This window comes from Sturnus vulgaris, chromosome 20, assembly GCF_052056855.1.
Source record: "Sturnus vulgaris isolate bStuVul1 chromosome 20, bStuVul1.hap1, whole genome shotgun sequence".
Lineage (NCBI taxonomy): Eukaryota > Metazoa > Chordata > Aves > Passeriformes > Sturnidae > Sturnus > Sturnus vulgaris.
In genome coordinates, this window is record NC_142262.1 from 8201840 (window position 1) to 8225213 (window position 23374).

Genomic DNA, 23374 nt, shown 5'->3' on the forward strand with positions numbered 1-23374 from the left:
CCCACCCAGCAGACAGGAACACTGCATCTCCTGCCCTACAGGCTGCAGATTAATTGCCTGCTTTTTGGGAAGCTGCTGTGCAACCCTGAGACCTAATTAAATTGTGAAACAGTAGCCCAGATCCCTGCTCAAGGGCAAGGCCAGACCTTTTGGCTTCGGATGCACAGAGCTTTCCCCAGCCTCTCCCTCTGCACAGGCAGGAACTATTAAGTGCTCCATAGACAGAAAATAAAGGCAATACAGATCAGCTCGGTGCCACCGAGGAACACACACAGCCCAAACAGGCAGCCCCGGGGCCCACAGCAGAGCCTTTATCGTACCCGAGTAGGGAATTACTCATTCTTCAGAGATTTAAATGCAATTGGGGCAGCGAGAGGGAAGCTGTAATTACATCAGCGCTCGCAGCCCTGCGCTGGGGAGGCTCATGCATCCCTCAAGGACAGTCACAAAGGCACCCTTGAACCCCAGCACCGAAGGGGTGCTGGATTCGGGTCACTCGCTGTCCCAACACTTGTTAGTCCCAATCTTCCTGAGGGACGTGACTTCCCTCAGCCTCCTGCCATGCCCTCCGCTGCCAGCTGCAGCAAGCCCAGGGCTGGGAATAGGGGAGGTGACCGTGTCTAGACCCTGCCACAAGCACTGCAGAGACCCCAGCTTTGCCACCCGTTTCCTGCCTGACCTGGAAGAGGAACCCCAGTGCTCTGAGCTTCCTCGGCTCCCCAGCAGGAAAAACAGCAGAGCTCTGCTTCCCGAAGGTCAGGCTGGGTTCTCCAGGAGGCGGTGGAGGCTCACTCAGCCTATAGCTGCACACGCAGCCCCTGGATAAGCTTTCACCGCGGCCCCAACATCTCCGCTATTTCTTGTGGGTTTTTTGTTGGGTTTTTTTTTTTTCCCTTTCTTTCTAGAAACCGCTGCACAAAGCTCCGCTTGGGTCGCTGCCAGGACGCGCGAGTGCGCAGGGATGGAGCTGCTCTTCCAAAACTCTGCTCGGGAAGATGAGCTCCCCGGAGCCGATCTCTCCACGCCTGCTTCAGGCACAGCCCCCCACCCAGCCCTCTTCTGCCTGCCTCTCACCCCCAGACCCATCTGGCAGCAGCACGCTCCCCGCTAGCTTATTTTCTTGCTTGAAAAAGCCAAAATATCAGGCAAGAAGAGGCAGGGACCCGGGGAGAAGCCATCCGGTCCGCACAGAGATCCTCCATCAGCGAGCATACAGCTCTGCGGGCTCTGGAGCTCTGCCACGGGACAACTGCAGAGCTCTCCGGGGCAGGCAGCTCCCGCTACGGGGATACGGGAAACTTGGGAGCTAATCCACATCCCGGCTACTCCAGGGCTGTGCGTGCACCCCAAAGCTGGGAATCAACAGAAGAACCTCAGCCTGGCTATATTTTCAGGATTTCAGTCTGATCAGGCGGGTGTTTTCAGCATGAAAAAACTATATAAATCTACTCGCGAAGGGCAGGAAAGGAGAAATATCCCGTAAGACCCTGCCTTTGGCAGATAGCACCGGGAGCAGCCGCTCCGGACAAAAGGCACCGAAAGCCCTGGGGCACCCCGCGGGTAGGGAGGGCTGGAAGGAGCGGGGTGCCAACCCAACCTCGGCCAGGAACCCCCCGGGTACCACCGGGGCACGGTGAGACTGCGGCAGCCGAGCCCGGGGGAAGCCGAGCCGAGCTCAGCCCGCTCCGCCGCGGCTGCGGCTCCTCCCGGCTGAGCGAGCCCCAAAGGCGGCCGCTCCCTCCGTGGGTGCCCCTTCCCACGGCCGCGCTCCCACCCACCTTCGAAGTCGGAGATGATGCCCTCCAGGTGCGCGCTGACGGCCGGGTCGGCCATGGCGGGGCGCGGGGCGCTGCCCCCCGGCTCGGCGCTGCGAGCTGCGAATGGCGGAGGGCGAGCGGCTGCGGCCGCCCCTCGCCCCGCCGGGCCCCGAGCCATGCCCCCGGCCCGGCCCAGCCCGGCCCGGCCCGGCTCGGCCCCTCGCCTCGCACTGGCTGCTCCCCACGCCCGTCACGCCGCCCCCGACCCCCGCCCCGCCCCGATGGGTGCGGGGGGTGCGAGGGGCACCCCAGGGCTGTGCCGGCTGCCAGAGCGGCCCGCATCCCCCCGAGAGTGAGCGCCCCGAGCCCGCTGTGCCCCCCGGGGAACGCTGTGCCCCACGGGGAACGAACCAGCGCTGCCCCGCGGAGGGTGGGACCAGCCCCACACTCCCCCGAGGTTCTCCGGTACTGACGAGCCTTTCACTTCTCGGTTTACCCTTGTTTGGAAAGGGACAGCTCGGCCACGCTCGGTTTTATAATTCCTTAAATTCAAGCCAGCGCTGTGCTAACCCACCGCTGCCAAATCCAAGCAGCCTGCGCTGGAAAATCATCACCGCAGGAGCAGCAGGGGATGTAAAACTCGCCCCGATGCTGAGCACTCAATGCTGCCACAGCTCCCTCCACTCCAGCCCGAGCCAGCGAGGAAAACGCCGGCTCTGGCATCGACGCCAGCCCCTTCCATGACTCCGCCGCCTCTTCCCCACCTCTCACACCCTCCCAGGTTGAGCACCTCGCTATCTGATGCTTCTCCCTTCCGGTGTTGATTCAGATCCTGCCCTCTTGACCCTCTTTTCATCCTCCCCGCCCTGTGTTTTAATAGCATCATTTTAAAGTGATGATACCCCCTGAAATGTGTCCAGGCACATCAACAGGAAAGGAAAAATGAGTGGGTTGGGCTTTTAGTCCACTGTGGATGAACCATAAAGGAAAATTATGCAAAACAGTAGTACAGTTACTGTCTGTTACTACAGAAAGTATGAGTTTCACCACAGATGTCAGCCTTTTAATTTCACACATTTAAAGTCTACAAACACCACAGACGTTCCCAGAGTGTGAAATGAACCAGAAAACGAAACCAACAGTACCAATTTCCCAGACTCAACAAGCTCCAGCATTTCTGTACCGTCCAAGGAAAGGCATTACTTGAAAACATGAGAACTGTTTAAATAATCTTGAGAACACACCTTTACAACAGAAGAATGGTATTTTAACGTAGGTACAGTGGATTTCCTCTGCTCTGGCAGGCAGCAGTGCTCAGCTCTTTCATTCTCACTCTCCTCGTTGTGTCAGAAACAAACACACCAGAGCAGTGCAGGGAGGAACAGCTCCGCATCTCTGCGTCTCTGCATCACAACTGGGAACAAAAATGCCTTTCCATGCAATACACTGCAAAGCTGCTTGGTGTCATCCTGGTGAGCACCATCAGGAGAGCAGGAATGACCACAGACCGAGCTCAGCACCTGGGTGCCAGGTCCCTGCTGTCCCCACCGCGGGGAATAGTGGCGGCTGCCACACTGCACGGCACCACAGAGGGCTGACCCGCCTCCCTGGCATTGATTTTTGAAAGAAAGTGTCTTTATTTTTCTCCTCCCAAGCGCTCTGATAAAGGTCACATCCGCAATCCATTTCCAGCAGGTAAAAATGTAGCTGTCAATAATTAGCTTGTTACTGAGTGAGAAAAAAAGTTTCACTTAAAAATCATGGATGACTCTCCCACTGGAAGAACAGAGCCTGGATTAACCTTTTACAAAATCTGTTAGGCATCCTCATCACACACCCTCACCACGAAGTTGTAGAATGGCTTTAAAGCAGGGAAAAAATGAACTAAGCAAGACAAACTAAAAATCCTTATTGTAAATAAGATTTTAAAAGAGCAATACAAGAAATCCGAAGAAGGACCAAGCACATTTTTTGACCTTCTGAGTCTACTCCCTTGCCAATCCCATAACATTCAATGTGAGAGCCTCTGCTTGGAGTTTGGTGGCTCTCTCTGAACTAGGTCACACAGGATTGGTGTGACGTGTGATGGGGACACCGTTTTTGAGGTCAACAGGAGGCAAGAAGAACTAAACCACTAGAAAAAAACCACGAAACATTCTTGATGGACTGTGGTAGGGAGCGTCACAGTGATGTCTGCTGGTCTCGTGAAGAAGCTCAAAGTGCTTCAGCAGAAGAGGTTGAGGCAGTTTGGGTCAGTCCCAGCTCCCTGGGTCACTCTGCATTTCCCAAGCAAAGGCAGTGTTATCATCCTGGATCTAATAAAAGCTTAGCAAATCAAGCGGCCGAGAGGCGAGCCCTGAGAAGTGTGAAATAAAATATCCGGGCTAGAAGCAGGAGTTCCTTTTCATTAAAACCAGCTGGGGCATATTGCACCCATGTGCACCTAAGGCACTGAGAGGGGGAGAGAAAGATGGAAAATTACAGCAACTAAAGAATAACAAGAATATCCAGGGCTCTAACAGTAAATATTTAAAGCAGCAAGGTATGTAAACAGCTCACCCCATAGTACATACCCCAAGTGCCTGCTAGTAGAAGAGGAGCAAGCTTTCCTCCAGGGAGATAAGCCCATCCTTCTCTCTCTTGGAGACTTTCTTGCCCTTTTATCTCATTGAGCCATGTCAGAAGCACAGCTTCACAAGAGCATCAGACCAGAAAAATCATCCCCTTGACCAAGCTGCACATAAGCAAACTCCATCTGTTTTTCTACCTGCATCCTCAACCCAAAAGCTTATGTTTAGCTAAATCCTTCTTCTAGAAAGGCAGGCAACCCTGGGAAGCTGAGCCCCCATCCCAGAGGGATGGAGATCATGCCTCCTCCCCTGGAATTGGTTTTTGGGGTTCCCTGGCAGCATGGCACCGGTGTGTGTTGTGCTGCTCAGCCAAATGCAGTTTCAGCACAGCCTCTGCTTTGCCCTTTCCAGGCAGATTGAGGAGATTGAGGACCCTGGGACTTCTCCTGACGAAAGATCTCCCACAGTGATCACATCACCTACACTGCCTTTGATAAAGCAATCAGGTTCTGCTCCTTCTGTCCTTATGGCAGGGATTTTCTTCAGTCACTTATCCGGCTTTCCTGCTCCTTTCTCCAGACATATCACAGGTGTTTGTAATTACATTTTAATTTTTATCTTAAAAGAGAAACAACTCCCTTTCCAAAAGGAAGACAGCAAATCACATCCCTTCTGTCCCTTGCTGCTCCCCTTGCTCACACACCTGAGGGTCTCACTCACTGTTTTTACTGTATCAGAAACCTCACTTCAAGCTCCTGCTTTGATTAAGACCTTTGGGATCCTCTACCCAGCAACTGTTGCTCAAGATAAAATTCCTGTTCTCCAAAGCATGGCTGCAGGAGAATAATAGGTAAATATTTTCCTTTCTGTGTTACATTACAGTAGAAATATTTCTTGTTTCCAGGCCACCACTGACTGCCCAGCCCTTTCTCCTTCATCATCATTCTGCTCTTCAGATGAGCAAGAAACTTCCTGCAAAGCTGTTTTGTTGGCCTAGAAGCGATTTCCTGCCCCCAGAAAGGCAGTCTGTAAAATCTGCTGATCACTCAGTTACAGGTACCAAGCTAAAAACGGATTGATGCCACAAGAGGTGGCAGATGCAAGAAACTTTAATCCTTTTTCTCTGGACTTTCACCCCTGGGCTCTCCTGCTCTGCAGCAGGGATGTGCCTTAAGAGCTTCTCCAGAACTCAGCTCAAACTCCTCCAGGAGCAGCCAGTGCTGGTCACAGCCTCTGTCCTGGCAGGGGTGTGGGGCACCACAAAACAATTAGGCTTAGAAAGTCACTTCAAGGAGAAAAAAAATCGTAAGGAAAAATAAACCAAAAAACCAACCAAAGAAGGAGATGGCAGGTAGCAGCTTTAGAAGATCCTTTAACAGGCTAAGGCAGAAGCCCATTTCAAACAGCACTGTTCATTTTCCTTGCAGGCTGCAAAGAATGCAGATTTTCCGGCAGATTTTCTTCCTCCCACAAGTCAAGGTTTTTCTGAACCAGCAGCTCTTATCCGTCTCCCAATCTGCTGCAGTCATGAGCCTGATCAGGCTGGGTTAGACGGGGCCATGAGTCATTGTGGCTACCTGAGCCTTAAAGCATCTCCTACACAAAAGTGAGCAATTCACCCACAGGATCTTCCCCTTCCTCTTCGTATTTTAATTAGAAAACAAAACTCTTGATTGATTATGGCCTCTTCCATCAAACGCTTTGAGGTTTACAGGCCAAAATTACTTTGTAGGAGCAGCTAAATATCATTATTATTAACCACTCAGTGTTTCTTTGAGAGCCCAAATACCTTTCCTTGCTGCTGATCACAGGTGAAAGCTCCTTCCCAGCCTTTATGGGAAGGTGCAGGGTGAGACACCAACCCCGGTGTGCTCAGGGCATCACCTCCAGCTCAGCACCGGGCAGCTCTGGCTGCAGCATCCCCTCGGCAGCACCAACACAGGGTCACAGGGAGAGACAGGCCTGTAATCACCCAGACCAGGCACGTTCTAAAGGTGAAGGAATGGTGATTCACAGCTCTTCTCTCCAAGCCAGAAATAAAGGCTGCTGCCATTACCTTCCCCTCCTCTCCTCTGCTCCTTGCAGCTGCTGAGTTCTGCCCATCTCTGCATCCAAACCCACCTGGAAGAGCTGCAGTCATCTCCATATGACAGGTGGGGAAACTGAGGCACAGAACAGCTGTCACTCACAATCGGGGAGCTGGCAATTCATCAGAGCAGAGCTGGAAAATCATCAGAGCAGAGCTGGCCGCGGCAGGGAGCAGTGCTGGGAGCCCCCAGTCCTTGGGAATTGCTGCTGTCACTGCCTGGGGACGAGGGGACTCCGGAAGGAAAATCAGACACGGTTCCCATCCCCTCCTCCCATGGTTTCGTGGAGATGACGACATGAATCCAGCCCTGACTACGCAGGAATTGTCACGAAAAGAGGATCCTTCCCAAGGTTCCAGGACCTTCCTGCTTCCCAAGGGTAGGAAACACGGGGAGGACAGACGCACTTCAGTGCTAGTCACACTTCCCTTCCTCCACAAGGAAACCAAGAGCATGAGAAAAGCTAAAATAATTCAAAATAGGTTTGCTAATTTGAGATTTATGGGTAACAAACTGATTTTTTTTTTTTTTTTTTTTAAGAAAATGCTGCCGGATCTCATCCTGTAGTGCCATAGAGCTGGGATCTGCACAAGAAGGGACAGGTAACTTTGAAGACTGGATAACAGGAAAAGGAAAAAATCTGGAAGAATGGCAGATAAATGCTTTTAATAAAGTTTTTGCTCATTAAAAGAGCCCCAAACAAAGGACCTCACTGCCCCAGTAGGTCCCAGCATGACCACAAGCTTCCAATGTCAGAAAATTAAAGTAACTCCTAAAATGTATTAAATGGGAGACTTTTAGCAGCAAAGCAGAAACCATGAGAGCTCTATCATGAGCCAGCCTGGGTACCCAGCATCACTCACACCCCACAGGAAGGTGCAGAGGCATGGGGCTGCCAGCACCCACAGAGGCACCACAGGGAAGAGCTGCTGTGGCCAAAGATCATTGTTGCCAAGGGAACCAAAAAACATCAATCCAACCCCAAATATGGTTATGGTATAATCAGATCAATAAGAGCGAAACTGAGAAGATTTTAAAGGGATAAGGTATAAAGGGACTGATGTGAAACCAAGAGAGCAAAAGGCCAAAGAGTTTTCTGCTCGTGGGAGATTAAATATGACACGAGGAAGGAGAAGGTCTCTGAACCTACAGCTTCTCAGATATTCAGTGTACAAACAGGGCACACATCAAACTTGTTGTTCTGGGACAGCCTGGAGCTGAAATGCCCCATAGGAGCTGCATGGGTGAGGAACAAGCACAGACAACCACAGCCCCTTCTCCCCACCCAGCAGGGATTGAGCTGTGAAGATCAAGGCTTGCCTTCCTGTCAGGTTTAACCCCATTAAATCAGCACACAGAGGAGCTACCAGCCTGCTCTGCACAGAACAAGGGATGGTTACACTGAGCAGGGAGGGGAGCACCAACATCCCTCCCCTCACCCTCCTAACCTGGAAACAGAGCTGGATCTGTCCTGGTCCCACTGTGCTCATCCCTGATGGTCCCAAACACCTCCCTGGGGATTGATGGGGTCACTCAGACCGATCTCAGTGCTAATGTGGGATTCAAGCCAGGGTCTGATCCCACTGCTTGCCTGCAGGAAGGATGCTGTGGGTCAGCACCCTCTGTGCTGGGCTCCATGGCTGGGGGACACAGCTCTGCCCCTCCAACACCCTCCCACGGACTGTGAGCCTCATCCCTCCCAGGAGCACTCAGTCAGACCTTTGATGGAGGTCTGCATGCACAGGTTGAGCTCACTGCAGTCACCCCACACCAGCACCGTGGCCCAGCTCAAAGCATTTCATGCCAAGACAGTAATTCCTGCCATTGTGTGTGCTGAGAGCATGGGAAGGGAAATGCTGCCCGAGCCTGGGCCAGGCACATCATCCCAGCCACCCTGGGCTCCAGGAGGGCTGTGGTGTCCCCATGGCACTGGTGCAGGGCTGGCAGCCCACGTGCCTGGGAGGGGAGCAGGGCAGGGAAGGGAAACACAGTCCCTGGTGTTGATTAAACAGCAGGGGACACTTGCAGAGGAAGGAAACGGAAAGAGGATCAGGACCTGCAGCTGTCTGAACCTCAGGCAGTTAAAACAAACCCAGTCTCAAGCTCTTGTTCTTCTCAGTTTCAGGTCAGACTTTCCTAAGAACCTGGGAGGTGCAATTTAGGATCCAAGCAGAAAACTGACTAAATCACTTTAATTATTTTTTTTAAAAAATTAATTATTAATTACTGCTTTTGAACATTTAGGCCAAACAGGCACAGAACTCAGTGTCTCATGACAGCACAGATGTTTTAATAGAAACAAGAGGCTTCAGAAACCTTGCTCATCCTTAATGAGTTTAACACACACAGGGCTCAGCACGTTTCCTTTGGAAAACCTTCCTGCGTGCTTAACTCCAGAAGGAATTGCAGTGCCTGGGCCCTGAAGTAGGGAACACCTTTTCACTGCTTGCACCCTCCTGGTAACTGCAGGAGGGGGAAGAGAAGGTGAGGGCCAGTTAGAACACTGAATCCCTTGGAAAGAGGCCATTTCCAGCACCGTCAACTTCCCAGCAGCCCCTAATTAGGGAGAATTTGCAGGGATAAATAAACTGGCAGTGCTACATGCGTGCACTCCACTTCCAGATGTGCATGTTTCATTTTCACGTGGTGTCCGAGGCAGGGCTGGAAACTCCATCCCCGCACAGCAAGGGGAGGAGGAGGCACAGCCCAGCCCCTCTGCAGCCCCAGGGGTACAAATCCCACACCATCCTGCCTCCCCCACACATCCCAGCTGCCTTGGGCACTGTCCTGCAGCCCTCCAGTGCTCCCCATGCCTCTCCCATCACACGTGGCCACCAGACCCCATGGGACCCTCCCAGCCCCACTGCAGGGCAGGGTGTGAGCTGGGAAATCTCCTCCTGCAGCCCCTGCTGCTCCCTCAGCCGCCTGCTCACGACCTTTTCAACCCAAAACTTTCCAGTCATAAATATACCAGCCTCGTGGCAGGAAACTTGCTTTTCTTATGCTTCTCCCCTGCTTCTCACAGAGCCATTTCCAGCAGCTCGTGCTCCCTGCGCCAGCCCCCAGTTGCTTCTCTCGGCTCCTCCAAGATATTCCAGGCATGCAGCAAAATCTGCTGCAGCATAAAGACCCCCAAAACTCCCTGTAAAGGCTCAGGAAGCACCACGAGCTGCAGGTCAGGCCTCAGGAGCAGCTGTACCTCCTGATCTCCCTGCTTACCATCAAAGGTTTTATTATTATTATTCCTTTTTGACATAAAGCATTTTGATAAGAACAATTCCCAGATGGAGCCGCAGCCCCACACCCACTCAGCTTCCTCTGGGCAGCATGGACACAGTGTGGGAGCTCACTGCACAGCAGGAGGAGGACACAAGGGCAGGGGGAGAGGAAGGAGAGGAAGAATGATCACGATTTTCCTTTCCTTTTAAAGGTTTTGGCAGACAGCACCAAAAGCACCAATGAGGATGCTGAGGTGTGATCATCAGCATCCACACAGCACCGAGCACCACTGGTGGCTTCCCTGAGCCCCAGCTCCATCACACAGGGATGGGAAAGGTGCACAAGTGGACAGGAATTGCTGTCAAGGTCCACGGGGTGTCTCCATGCAGGTGGGAATGTGGATGCCCTGCAGTGGTCTGGCCAGGGGAAACATCCTCAGCTCCACCACTGCTGCTTGGGACAGCCTGGCAAGTCTAACGTGGGCACACATCAAATCAGGCAGGATTGGTGTTGTTAAACTGCTGAGCTCAAGGAGTGCAGATGGGAAAGTGATGGACCATTCTGGGGACATGAGCTGCCCTCAGCACGGGCAGGCTCTGCCCTGGCTGTTACATCTCATTAAACCATGATCTTGAAAAGTCTACTACAGCCCTCTCAGACTTGCACTAAACACATCCAGGGTAACTCCCACTAACCAGATCCCAGGGTAATCCCAGCAGGATCCAGTGATGGATGGAGCCAAGCTGTGCTGGACACCACTAAAGAAACAACCCTGAGCTGTGGGTTCAAGGGATCTATCCCAAAAACAGGAGGCAGCCTGGGAGCTCAGACTCCAGTTGCCTCTCCTGCTGGAAAATCATGGCAAGGGGAATGGCAGAGCCCTCTCCAACCACAGCACACCAGTTTTTGTTCCCCAATCCATCTTGCAGATACCCAGCACTGCTTACTCAGCATCTTCTACAGATGCAGAAGTTTCACAGCTGATTTAAAAATCTGGAGTAAAAAAAACCAAAAAGCAATGAGTCAACGTTTTCAAGGGAATTTCCCTCAGCTTCCTCTCCCTTTCCCCTGCTCAGCCCTGCTGCCTGCCCCAGACGCTGCCTGAGGCTTCCCTGCTGCAGGGCACTTGTTCCTGCTGAGATGAAATCATGGCTGCAGGAGAGAACTGATGCTGTCACCACCCCCCAGGCTCACCCTGTCTGCTGGAACACACTGTCACCCACCCAGCCTCACCCTGAGCAGGACAACACCTGGGCTTCCCCCTCCAACCTGCCCCTGTGCAGCTTTCCAAGAGCCACAACTGCTGGGTTAAGGGGATTTCAGTCTCCAGAGACAAAAGAGGATTGAAAAAAAATAGAAAAAAAACAACAGGGAGATGTGCTGCAAGCAGGCCAAAAGCTGGGGCCATGCAGCGTTTCCCTAAATGGGAAAGAGGCTCGTGAGCACACTGGGGGCAGAGCACCAGGCACGGAGAGAGGGCACAGAGCCAGGAGGGAGAGGGGGAGATTTCCAGCAAGCAATGCGAGGGGAGAGAAACTCCCCACTGGCAACCCCCCAAGCAGCAGTAAAACCCTGGGGATGGGCTGAGCCTGGGGTCTGGAACAGGGCAAAGCTCAGGCCTGAGCTGCCCTGGCCGTGGGACACAGCCCTTCCTGGGGCAGTGGCACTGAGCACCTGGCTGTAGCTGCTGGGCAATCAGCGCTGCCACTCGTGTTCCCAAATGGGCACAGCAGAGTTCCAATGTCCTGGAGGAGCAGAGCTGGCCCATAAACCCCCATGGCCAAGCCCAGCAGGGGAAGAGGAACAGGGCAAATTCTCCTTTCCAAGGAGATGTGGTCAGTGCCATCACACCAAGCCATGCCACAAGAAGGTCCTGTGTTGTGTGTTACCTCTTCTGCTATCTCCAGACTGCAGGCACCACTGGCCACCCCATCACCCACTGATGAACTCAGCATTACCATGCTGCCTTTAAAAAATTTTTTTGTCTTACCAAGTGCCCATAATAACCACACCAGGTCAGGGAGTATTGGACTTGATGTTCCACCAAAAGAATTAAACTGCCCTCTTTTACGAGAAGTTAAAATAAGGTAGAAACTAAATCTGAAATGTTTTTCCTTATAAAGGAATGACAGGAGGAAAGAGCTGGATGCATTCAGCATCAGCCTTTCTCGTTCAGCAGGGACTGGCAGTGTCTATAAACTCAGGGGATGTTGTTCTTCCCACACAAGTACTCACAGACAGACCAACACAGCCAGGTTTACCTTGACACAAGGGAATAAACTGCCAGACCTGGGCTCTGTCCTTGAATACCTTCCTTCTCCCCACACCTCTAGAAAAAAAACCCCTGCACCACAGAACCCCTGGTTTGGTTGGTTCAACAACCAGACGACATTCCTGAGAGACAAATAAAACTGCCCTGCTGCCTCCTTCCAGTGCTGGGGGCCCTGGGGAGCACTCTCCTGCAGAAACATGTGCCTCGGCTCATCAGCAGCACCCTCCTGCAAGGACCTCAGCCACTGCAGGGACACCGTGTGCTCAGCTCCGGCCACAGGTGTGCACGTCCCAGCCAAGGGCATCTCCTCTGCTCTGCTCCGCTTGGGGAGGTGCTTTCCAAACTTCTCCACAGTGCCTGCTTGGAGCTTGGGAAAGCATCTCCTGCCAGCTGGAGGCCAGACAGCAATGCCTGCAGTGCAGAGGAGTGCTAACAGCCAGAGCAGCCCTGGGCACTCGCTCAGAGCCAGCCATGCTGACCCGAGGAGCAGGGCTGGGCTGTCCCTGTTGTCACCATCCCCTGCACAGCCCAGCTCTGTAAGAGGATGCTCTCGTGACACTCTGGTGAGCCAGGCCTCGTGGAAGCAGCCAGAGGCCAATTTGCACATAAACAGCCAATTAGTTGGAGAAAGAGATGCCCCCTTGGTCGCTTGCCAGTCTGGAGACAGATTTAAGACATGCGGGAATTCAATCTCCGGCCCAGATATCACTGTGGCCAAACAGGCCACCTCCTCTGCTGGCCTCTGGGAGAGCCTCTGGCAGCACAATAAAAGGAGTATTTAGCAAAGCTACAGACTCGCTTGAAAAAACTTGAGGCCGATGAGGCATTTTGCAGCCAAGCTCGGTATAAACACATTGATAATGCTGTTAGCATGGGGCTGGGAGGAGCAGGGCTGCACAGCAACAGCAGGGCTCTGTCTGCCTCAAGAAAGCCCCTTTCTTGCCATGCACATGTTTAATCCATGATCTGTGCCTGCTGCCAGCCACAGTCATACCAAACCCTGCTCACCTCATCTGTCTTCCACAGATCCACGGGGCTGGGCGAGGCAGCAGCGCAGCAGAACCGCAGGGCTCGCTCACAAACCCCTCTCTGCTCTGCCGTGAAACCTCCACCCTGTCCTCATCAAACACCTTCCCAAGGGTTGAACACACAGCTGGAGGCCAGGGCTGGGCAGCAGCCTCAGCATCCTCACGTCAGAGGTGGGGAAAAGCTCCAGTGTGAGCAGCTTTGGTGGGGCTCATCTCAAACCTACCATGGAACCATGGCATGGTGGGGCTTGGAAGAGACCTTTGAAGGCCATCTAGTCCAGCTCTCTGCAACAAACAGGCTGGTTTTCAGCTAGATAATATTGCTCAGAGACCTGTACAGCCCATCCAGGGGACACATCTGTGCCCTGCTGCCTCACGGGCAGAGAGGCTGGGGGACAGTCTAGCACCAAAACTCAATGTCACCTCTTGCTCACAGGAACTTTCCTGCCCCCACATCTCCTCTGCACCTCTCAGAGTGGGGCTGTCCCAGCTCTGCGGGCAGGAAACAGCCTCACCAGCCACAGGATCAGAGCATCCTTGGTCTGCAGAGGATTTGGGACACTTGGATTCACCTTTGGTCACGCTGATGCAGTCCCAGACCACTGCCTGCATGCCCATCCCTGGCAGATCTGCCCTGATGTGGCTGTCACTCTGATTTGCGAGAAAATGCAGGTTTGTGCAGCTCCTGGTCCCTGAGCTCAGCCAGCCGTGCACTGCCTGCAGCCATCTCCCAACTGCAGGGGACGCAGACACGAAACTCTCGTTACACAATGGCAGCACGAGTCAAACTCCTGGAAATGCACTCGTGAAGACATTCCTGGAGCTCACAGGAACAGCCTCCTCAGCTCCTGCTGCCACCCTGCATCCTTCACACCTGCTGACCACCTGCCACCACCCCAGAGTCATCCCTGTGTCACCATAAACATTTCATTAAAGCTGGAGCACGCACTTCAGGCACAATGAATATTCATGCTGCCTTCCACAGTGCTGAACTGGGGTCCCAGCACAGCACAAGCTCTGCAAAGCCTTCCCTACCCTCTCACAAGGCACTAAAGCGTGGGAGTTGAACAAGGATCAGTATTATCCACTAAACCACAGGATGAGCTTTGCAGGAACTGGCAGGCTGGATTGTTTCCAGTTGCTAAAGAAGGCAAATAGTCCAGCCCAGTTCTCTCGTGACAGATGTGTGGAGCAGATTCAAGTTTGCAGACTTGAGGATGTGAAGACACCCCATCCCCACCCTGAGAACCAGGCAGTGTCACACTGCTCACACACCCCCAGCAATGCCTGCTACTCAGAGGCAGAGTGGCACTCTCAAATAATTCTCTTTATTCTCCTGAACAAGGCCTTAAAAAAGCATTTTGAAGACAGTGGTTTCCTTCTACGTCTTGCAGGCTGATAGAGAGAAGAGCTGGCAAAACTCAAGGAAGGCTGTCAAAGGAATGAAGCAAAATAAACCCCTCACCTTAGAAGGAAACAGCCACAGCCTCTGACAAAGGAATAAAGTAAAATAAACCCCTCATCTTATAAGGAATCAGCCACAGGCCAGGGCTTTGCCTGGGAAGGGCTGACTGGAGTTCACATTATGCAACAGAAGGATGGTACTGGGGATGAACTGGGCATCTTCCAGGGAGAAACATCCCAAGCCAGACACACTTCTAGATGTTCCACACAGTCTGGAGCTTCCAGAAAAGTTTCCCACCCCAAAGACAAGGACCTCTTTGCATCTTATCACCACTCCTGATCTGCCCCATGACAATAACTCCGTCTTTCAACCACATCCAAAGACAGACTGGATGTCTGTATCTTTCCTCTATCACAAGGGCTCCCCTAGCCCATACCAGTCACACAAGGATGAATTTCCAGACCCAGCAGACTTTCAGCATTTACAGGATATCCTTGGCCTGCCCTTTGGTGCATCTCCTGAGGGAGCTGAGCAGCTCTCCTGGAGCAGCACTGCAAGATCTCACAGGAACAGCCATAAAGCTACTCAGACCTTGTTTTGAGGACAACAAAATCTTCCATCCTGGCACTGAGATGGCCTCACTATGTGTTAACTGTGCCTTTGCTTCCTTTGCCTCTGACCCTCACACCCAGAGCTGGGAGCTGCTCGCAGCCAAGCCCACTCAGTGAGCGCTGCCTCAGCTCCAGAGCCGAGGAAAGCCCTGTGGATTACAGCCTGTCAGAAGAGCACAGAGTGTCAGAAATCACCCAAAGGGCCAGGCCCTGTCACAAGTGATCCAGATTTATTGCTCCTCTCCTTCCCTGTGGGACCTGGAAATCTCAGAGTGCCTTGGCTTCAGGGCAAGCCCATGAACTGCAGCTCCTCAAAGCCCACGTCCTGCTGCTCCACTCTCCAGCTCCACCCAGCCCCAGAAGCTCCCAGAGGTGTGGCATCCTCCTCTGCCTGCCAGCTCGGAGATAAACCTCCACTCCTACGCCTTCCTTGGGAGAAAAACCTGATTGTGGTGGAGCGGGAGTGCAGCATCCCGAACTGCTGGAAAGCCACATCTGCAGGAGGGCACTGGGGAGGTGACAGACTCAGGTGGAGCCACACAAACAAATCCAAACTCCTGAAGATGACCCTGCTGGCCTCTCACTGTGCATGGGGCAGCTCCCAACACCTCCAGCAGCAGCAGAGCGGGCACAGGGATGGCCCCAAACCACCCCACACCCCACAGCTGGATCCCCATGGCCTTGCTCTGCCCATCCCTTCCCAACATCACGGAGCTGCCAAAGCTTCTGGGGCAGCTCTGCCTCTCACAGGGGACTGTCAGCAGTTTGCAGACGGCGTGTCCCAGGCTCGCACATGAAAGAAGGATGTTTATGTAACCCTCGGAAAACGCCGAGCGCAGCAGGACCGCCCGGGAATTCGGTTCAGCTGCGGGAGCTGGTGCAGCTCTGACAGCCACGCCAGCCACATCTCTGCCCTTCTCTCACAATAATAAAAGGGCAGCTTCCTATTGAATGGAAAATAGCAAAGTCCTTGCGATGCAAGATGTTCTTGTTCACGGCAGATGCAGCTGATGAGCACGGTATTAAATCCAAGTGGCCACTTCCAGCACTTCCTGAGAGAGACCAGCTCCCCACAGAGCCAATTCTGCATCTCTGCTGGAAAACACCAGGTTTGTTCATTGTTGTTGGTTTCTCTTTATTGTTTTTAAAGCCAGTTTCTTTTCCAAGCTAGCAACAGGGCTGAAAACCAGCCTGGCTTTATTGCTTAAGTGCATGCAATAGCAATGAGAGGGCTATGAAGGGAATGTTTTTGATGGGTTGTTTTGATGATGGATCTGGCATATCTGCTTGAAAAAAGAAAATCTCATTCCTGAGCAGCAGTCTGCCCTTGGAAAGCAGCTTTACAAATATTGGCAGCTCCTGATGTTAATTAACTTTCCTAACAATGAGAAAAGTACTAAAAGCATCCAAAAGACAACAAAGAGCAAGTCAGGCACCTGGGAGTCACCATCTAAAGAACCTGGAGGGAATCGTGAGAGTCACTGGGAGCTGAGGACCTTGGACAGGCAGAGGTGGGAATGGCAGAGGTACCTGGGTTTCAGATGGAGGTGATGCCTCCACACCTCATCTTCACCATCCTCACACAGATTACCACACTCTACACGTCCCCAGACACTGCTGACCTCCACAGTTCAATGCAATTCCTGTTTAATATTTAAGCAGAAAAGGAAGCATGAGAGACAGTTCAATTAACTCAAACAGCTTCTCCCAGATGGCCAGAGGCAATTAGGGAACAATCCTGCTTCTGCTGGTCCTTCCCAGCTGCACGAAGGTTCTGCATCCCCACCTGAAGGGGTGCAGGGGGAAGCAGCAACCTGCATTTCAACTCAAAACACAACACGAACTTCTGCCAAAGTTCAGGCAACCTCTGCCCCCTGAAGCTATCCTTGGGCTCACACTGGATTTGAAGCCAGCACAGTGGAGTTTGACAGGAAAAGCTGACACTTCAGATGCACTCGTATGTCAACAGCTACAACTTTTTACTTCATGGGGAAATCTGTCAGCAGAACGTCCTGTCACAGCCAAGGTGCCTTTGAACAGTGTGTCCAACACAGAACCGGATTTCCCACGATTTCTGTTGGGCAATGTTTGCTGCTGTGGGGCACAGGGGGGCTCCCAGCAGAAAGAGGGCACTGACAGCCACCAAAGCAACCTGCAGCCTTGCACAAGAGGGGACTGGCAAAGAAAAGGGGTGGGTGCTTCAGTCTGATGGATAATTAGTGCTGTAGGGTGAATCCTTCAATGCAGAAAAATGAGTGCCCTGCTGTCGACCTTTTGTTTGGATTCACATCTCTCTGTGAACAACACGCAGCAAAATAAATCTTTTCTTGTTATCACAGAATCACAAAATGGTTTGGATTGAAGGGACCTTAAAGATCATCTTGTTTCAAACCCTTTGCCATGGACAGGGACGCTTTCCACTGTCCCAAGCCTCGTCCAACCTGGCTTTGGCCACTTCAAGGGATGGAGCACACAGAGGATCTGGCAGAGGAGCAAATCTTGGGTGAGCAGGCAAACCTGAGCTTTGCCAGAGACAGAGCAGGGCTCGGGTCTCTGCTGGCCTGCACTGGGAAATGCACACAGAGAGAGGAGGGGGAGGAAGGAAAGGAGCCAAGAGAGGGAGAGCTCAGGCTGAGACCCCACCTTTGCAGCTCAAACCTTCCTGATACCCCCCCTGCTGCCTCTGAGGCCCTTGTCTCCAAAATACCTTTTCTTCCTGAGGGCTGCAGCACTTGTGCTATTCCCACAGCTCTCTGGCAGCCCTTCAGCCCCCACAACCAAACCAGCTCTGCATCACCCATTGTCAAATATCCCCTTCCTCCACCTCTTGTGCCTGTGGCTGTCACCTTCTGCCCTTATGCAGGGCAAGATAAGGTTTCCTCTCCAGCTGCAAAGGGCCACTCTCTGAGCAATCTTGGGATGAAGAAGGAGCTGTGGAGCTGTGACAGAGGTGAGTAGAGGACACCAGAGGTGGGTTTTACCCAATCTGGGCATCAACCATGAGATGAAGAGCAGTTTGAGCAGCCCAGCTGCTGCACAGCCCTGGTGCACAGGTGCACCCACAGCAAGACAAGACCATGACACAACCTCTTGCTGTATCGTTTTGGAGCAGGATCCAAACCACACAGCTCCATCAGTGCTCAGGGCACCACGTGAGATTCGGGAACATCCCCCATGGCCTCACAGCACAGGCAGCACCACAGCCCAGCACAGAGCCCAGTACCACCAGTAACATCAGCTACTGCCACAAACAGCTACTGGAACACCTGCAGCATCAGCCACTGGAACAAACCGGTGAGCAAACGGGAGAGAGACAACCTGCACTTCAACAGGCTCCTCCAGTGGGTGTCTCAAGGGCTGAGGAGGTGCAGAACAGGATCCAGGACAGCCCTTCTGGATGGAAACACAGCCCACAGCACTCGGCTCTGCAGAGGGGAGAGGGAGGGAAGGGTTTCCTGGTCCGTGGCCAGCACTGCTGTTTATGGAGGATATGCCTTCCCCAGGGTGTGTTTCAACAGAGAGCACGAGACTCACAATTTCATAGTTCACTTTCCCTCTCCACCCACAGGGAACTTTTCATATTTTCTGGTAAAAAACCCACCCCAAAACAACCAACAGCTCACCAAACTCGGTGGTTTCCAAAAAGGCTCCCTTCCCTGAGGAGCAGCTGTCAATACAGAGTTCAACCAGGGCTTTTCAGGCAGCTAAAGTCAGGTTTGACCAGTTCTCCACTTGAATGGATCAAAGAATGCAAGAAAGGGGAGAACTGGGAAATATTTTAGGTGCTGAAGCCCTCTTCATGGCCCAACAGCTTATCTGCTCTCAAGGTTGCCTTCTTTGCCTCTATCTTGATAAATCTGTGAACAATTAAGCACAAACTCTCTTGGTGAGTGTTCCTGGAGTGGCAGCTCCAGCCTTGTCACTCTATGGAGCCAAGAAAAGCCACGGGGGGAAGGAAAACAATTAAGCAAAACGAAACGTTTCAGTACTGGGGAGGGAGAACTGGGGGGAATGGTAAATCCCTATGGGATCATCCTCATTCCCAGGGGAAGAGAGTGCAAAGTTTAAATACTTCAGCAGAAAAGAGCAGGGAAGGGATGAGGAGGTTTAGGGAAGGGATGAGGAGGTTTAGGGAAGGGATGAGGAGGTTTAGGGAAGGGATTACCAGGTTTCTGTGCTCTTCCATCTCCCCAGGGAACAGAGGAGATCAGGTGGCTCTTGCTGATGAGAGGGGCAGGCAAGGGGCACATCAGCTGGTGTGGAGTGGTGCTGTGGCTGTGAGCACGGCCCTGGCAGCACCAGCATCTCTCCAGAGGAAATTCTGCCTGTGCCTTCAATGCCTGAGGAATGGACACTGCCAGCAGAGAATAAATCCCATGCTCTTGCTCTTTGGCCCTCACTCCCCAGCAGAGACAGATCCAGTGGGAGCAACTCCTGCTGTCCACCTCCAGCCCAGCCCCACATCTCAAATTTAGCAGCAGCCACTGCCCAGAGCCTGGAGGGAGCCTCATCCCAGCCCTGCTGGGGGTGCTGACACATCCAAGGGTCAAATTCCCAGCTCTATCACCACAAATCCCTCGCAGCTGCCGAGCAGCAGATCCTGAAGTGCCAAGGAAAAGCGGAAAGTATCCACCTCATTTTCCATCTAGGAAGTGAGAGCACACGTGTTAAATGATTTACGCAAGGGCACGGAGCGATTCAGGGGAAGAGCAGGAAGAGGAACTCCAACAGCTCTGCTTTAAAGTGCCACGAGATCGTTCCCTCCTGCTGCTGCTTCAGTCCTGACTCACTAGTAAATAAAAGCTGTGCCAAAAAGCAAATCTGCTCAGGACTGGGGAACCCTGATGCTTTTTTAGGAGAGGGGCACCCCTATGCTTTTAGCACCGTAGTGATAAACATTGTCCATTTTACTGAATAAAACCCCACCCTGTAAGGACATAAATCAGAATTTAGTGTCCTCAGTTCTAAACCTCAGCAGTTATTTGCTTTTTACAGCCAGACACAACCTTTCAGAGGCGAAATTAAGTGGATTTAGAGGGTGAAGAGACATCCCTGAGACAGGGGAGAGGCGATGCAGGTGTGGGCAGGGGGAGGCTGGAGCAGGGATTGTGGGCAACCCTGGCAGCTCCCTGGGCTGGGCAGGGCAGTGGCAGTGCCCAGCTCATCCTTCCACCCCCGGGGTGTGCCAGGGACATCTCCAGCCCCCAGAGCTCCCTGCATCCCTGTCCCACACTCAGGATCCGTGTCCCCCCAGCTGTCACCCCCGCCTGGCCCCTGGCAGCCAGCTCCCAACCCTGGCACATCCCTGGGGATGGGGCTGAGTCACAGACTCGTGAGTCAGAGGTGACCGAAGCCTCGGGGGATGCTGACACATCCACCCTTCAACCGCTGGAAACCGCTGGGATTGTGGGATCCAGCTGCTGAAGGGCAGGGTGACCCTGATGCCTTGGAGTGGCTACCTAGAGCAGAGGCTAGCCAGAGGTAAGAGAATGAAGTAGGGATTTGTTAAAGGCCTCCAACAGATTCACCTTGGGCAGCCAAAAGCCTCACAGAGGCTACACCCAAGATGGACAATGGTCACGAGTTTACAGACAGAAATAAGTTTGGTGCATTTACATATCAGGGGTTAATTGTCCAATTACAGCTTCAGGTAATGAAGTCATATTCCCCCAGTTTGTTCCCCCCCCAATTCACTTTTGTTTATACTTTTTGGGGTTCTCAGGCCTGGAAGGATTGTTTTGTCTGACCAAAATGAGAAGAGAGCTTGCTAACACTCTATCTGGAGTTCAGAGTTATGCACTAAAGCAGTATAAGATCAGAAAAATATAAAAGCTAAAAACTTAAGGCATCAACCCCAGACGGTCAGCCCAGGGATCTCAGTCACCTGAGATGGGACAGATTTCCTAGAGACATCCCGGTGGGTACTGAAGCCAACCAAGGTGTTTCTCATGCAGGGATCACCTCCCATGTACGTGCTAAAAAAGCAGCAAGAAGTTTCGGGGTGTTCTTTACAGGGTATAGGTTTGGAAAGGTCGGCTGAAGCAGCAGGAAAAGCCTCTTTGCACTCCTTTACACATGGTGTAGTCAAGGAAACAGGTCTGTGGACTGGAAAATGAGAGATCTGAGGCTGATGTCCTGCCCAGCCCCAGGCAATCGACTCTTTACAAGTCACCTTGTAAAGAGACATCCCAAGGTTCCTGTGAAAGTCATCAGCACCTTGCCTCCAGCTACACTGACAGCAATCATCACCCAAACCCTCTGACCAGAGCTGGGGTCCCTGCAGCAGTGTCACAGCAGCAGCAGTGACAGAGATCCACACGAAACACCCGTGGGCAGGACAGCAGAGCCTGGGCTGGGATGAGCCTCCCCAGCCTTGACTCCCCCGGGGCAGGGCAGTGCTCTGCATTCCCAGCACCACTCCGAGGAGAAGGTCTGGGAAGTTCTTCGCTTACAGCCAGGGATCAGCAGCTCCAGCAGCTCACGGCCAGGCAGCCCCAGGAGCTCCTGAGGAAGGTGCAGAGATGCTGACCCTCACACAGGACCCACAACAGGGACCTGCTCAAACCTGAAGTCCAAGCCAGAATCTCAGAGTTCATGTCTTGCTGTATCTCACCCAACGTCAGCAGCACGGGGACAAAATCCCAGACCCAGGCACCAAAACCTTACCCACACCAAAATGTGTCTGCCCAACACAGCTGTTACCTGAAGATTGTTTTCCTTCATTCACTCTTTTTTCTCCCAGGTAAAGCAGAAACTGTCCCTGGACTCAAATCCTGGGTTCAGGTCCTGATCCAGGCTCCCCAGCCTGCAGCTTCACAGCACTCAGCTCCCCAGGAGCTGCTTTTCAACTTCATGGGTGTCCTTCAAAACAAACCTTCCTGCCAGCTCAGGATTTTAACTCTCCATTTGTCCCCCTACACCACCCAGATGGATTCAGCCATACAATTGTCCCTGACAGAGGCTCTGGCTTCATCAGAACTGCTTCAGCCAATGTGGGTCACTCCATCCTGTGTGTGCTGGGCAGGTTTGGTGCTCCCTGGCACCCAGAAAACACCCAGAAAACACCAAGCACACGCCCCTGCCCCCCAAACTCCTCATGTCAGCTTTTTATCTCATCAGCAAGGCCAGTGACACCAAGGCCCCTCCGTCACCATGACCAGGACACGGAAGCACAAAACCCTGGAAAGAAAAAAGCATCTGAAACTAATAAAGAACCCACATCCTGCAGCCTGGGGAAGGGGAGGAGAAAGTGCTCCATGCAGGCAGGCAGTGCCAGCTGGCAGGGGCTGGGCTATGGCATCAACAGATGCTGGCCCAGTTTGGGAAGCTGTGGAGGGAGAACCCAGCTTTGGGGGAGTCAGGGAGAGTAATTGCAGAATATATGGACCAACTCCTTCATGAGCAGCCACACCAGAGGGTGCCCACACCTCTGTGCCTTGACCCAATGGGATTCTGGAAAAAATCAGACAACAAAAGCACCAAATTATGAGTATTTGTCTGCTCCAATGTGCCAGAGACCAAACTTGGGTTGCCTTGATAATATGGTTTAATTTTCCAGAGCGAGCAGGCAGCAGTGAAATGCAAACCCTCCATTATTTCCACAGCCTGGAGTTACATCATGGCCAAAGCTGCAACCTGGAGATGCTGCAGAGCTAATGGCAGGCTCCCCCTCAGCCCCTGCATCCAATCCAAGCAATCCCACTGATCCTCTGCCAAATTGGCTTCACTGGAAACCAGAATTTGCTTCAAGAACAACTATTTTAGTTTATAAGGTACCTGGTAATGATGTAATCACAAAATTAATGCAGATCTGTTTATGCAGCACCAGCTTCACACGGAAAAAGAAAATCTTTGTTTTGATACAAGAAAGACATTTTTTACAGGGAGAACAATCAGCCATTGGAACAAGATCCCCAGGGACATGGTAGAGTCCCCACTGCTGGAGGTTTTCAGGATGTAATTGAGCACTGTGCTAGGTAATCTTATTTAGGCTCCCTTCCTCACAAAAGGCTGGGCCAGGTGATCTTTTGGCATTCTTTCCAACCTGGGCTGTCATTCCATGAAAAAATACACTCTCAGATTTATTGTGTGATTATTTGCTTGTAAAACTAATGCATTTTATTCACCTGTAAACCCCTGCCCATTCTCTCCCCCAAGCCACAATCCAGAGCTGTTTATAAGTCTCTAACAACACTCTTGGCATCAGCAACCCAAAACTCTGTTAAACCTTCCACTGAAGGGCTATTTCACTTCACCTGCACTCAGACAGCAGCTCCATCCTGCAGCACAGGCTCACAGTTGTCCTGTGGCAGGGAAGCAGTACCTGGGTACAGGGTAAATCAATTTAACCACAGCAGCCTGGAGTGCTGGAGGACAGGGAGGGCCATGTCCTGCTCAGCCATGGGGAAATGAAGTTTTCAGTGTT

General features: G+C 52.5%; 1 protein-coding gene across 5 annotated transcripts in view; it reads right to left on the reverse strand.

The window, feature by feature from the left end:
* SEPTIN9 (septin 9) overlaps positions 1-23374 on the reverse strand; it is a 134062-nt gene that overhangs the window by 69401 nt on the left and 41287 nt on the right. The window contains exon 1 of one of the 5 annotated variants that reach the window (XM_014885038.2): positions 2332-2383. The exons of 3 other annotated variants lie outside the window; for them this stretch is intronic. In XM_014885038.2, coding sequence (XP_014740524.1) covers positions 2332-2368 — 37 coding nt within the window. In that variant the 5' untranslated portion in view covers positions 2369-2383. Of the gene's footprint in view, positions 1-1778; positions 1911-2331; positions 2384-23374 lie in introns of those variants that run through there. One more of the 5 variants, XM_088176652.1, reaches the window with a different exon arrangement.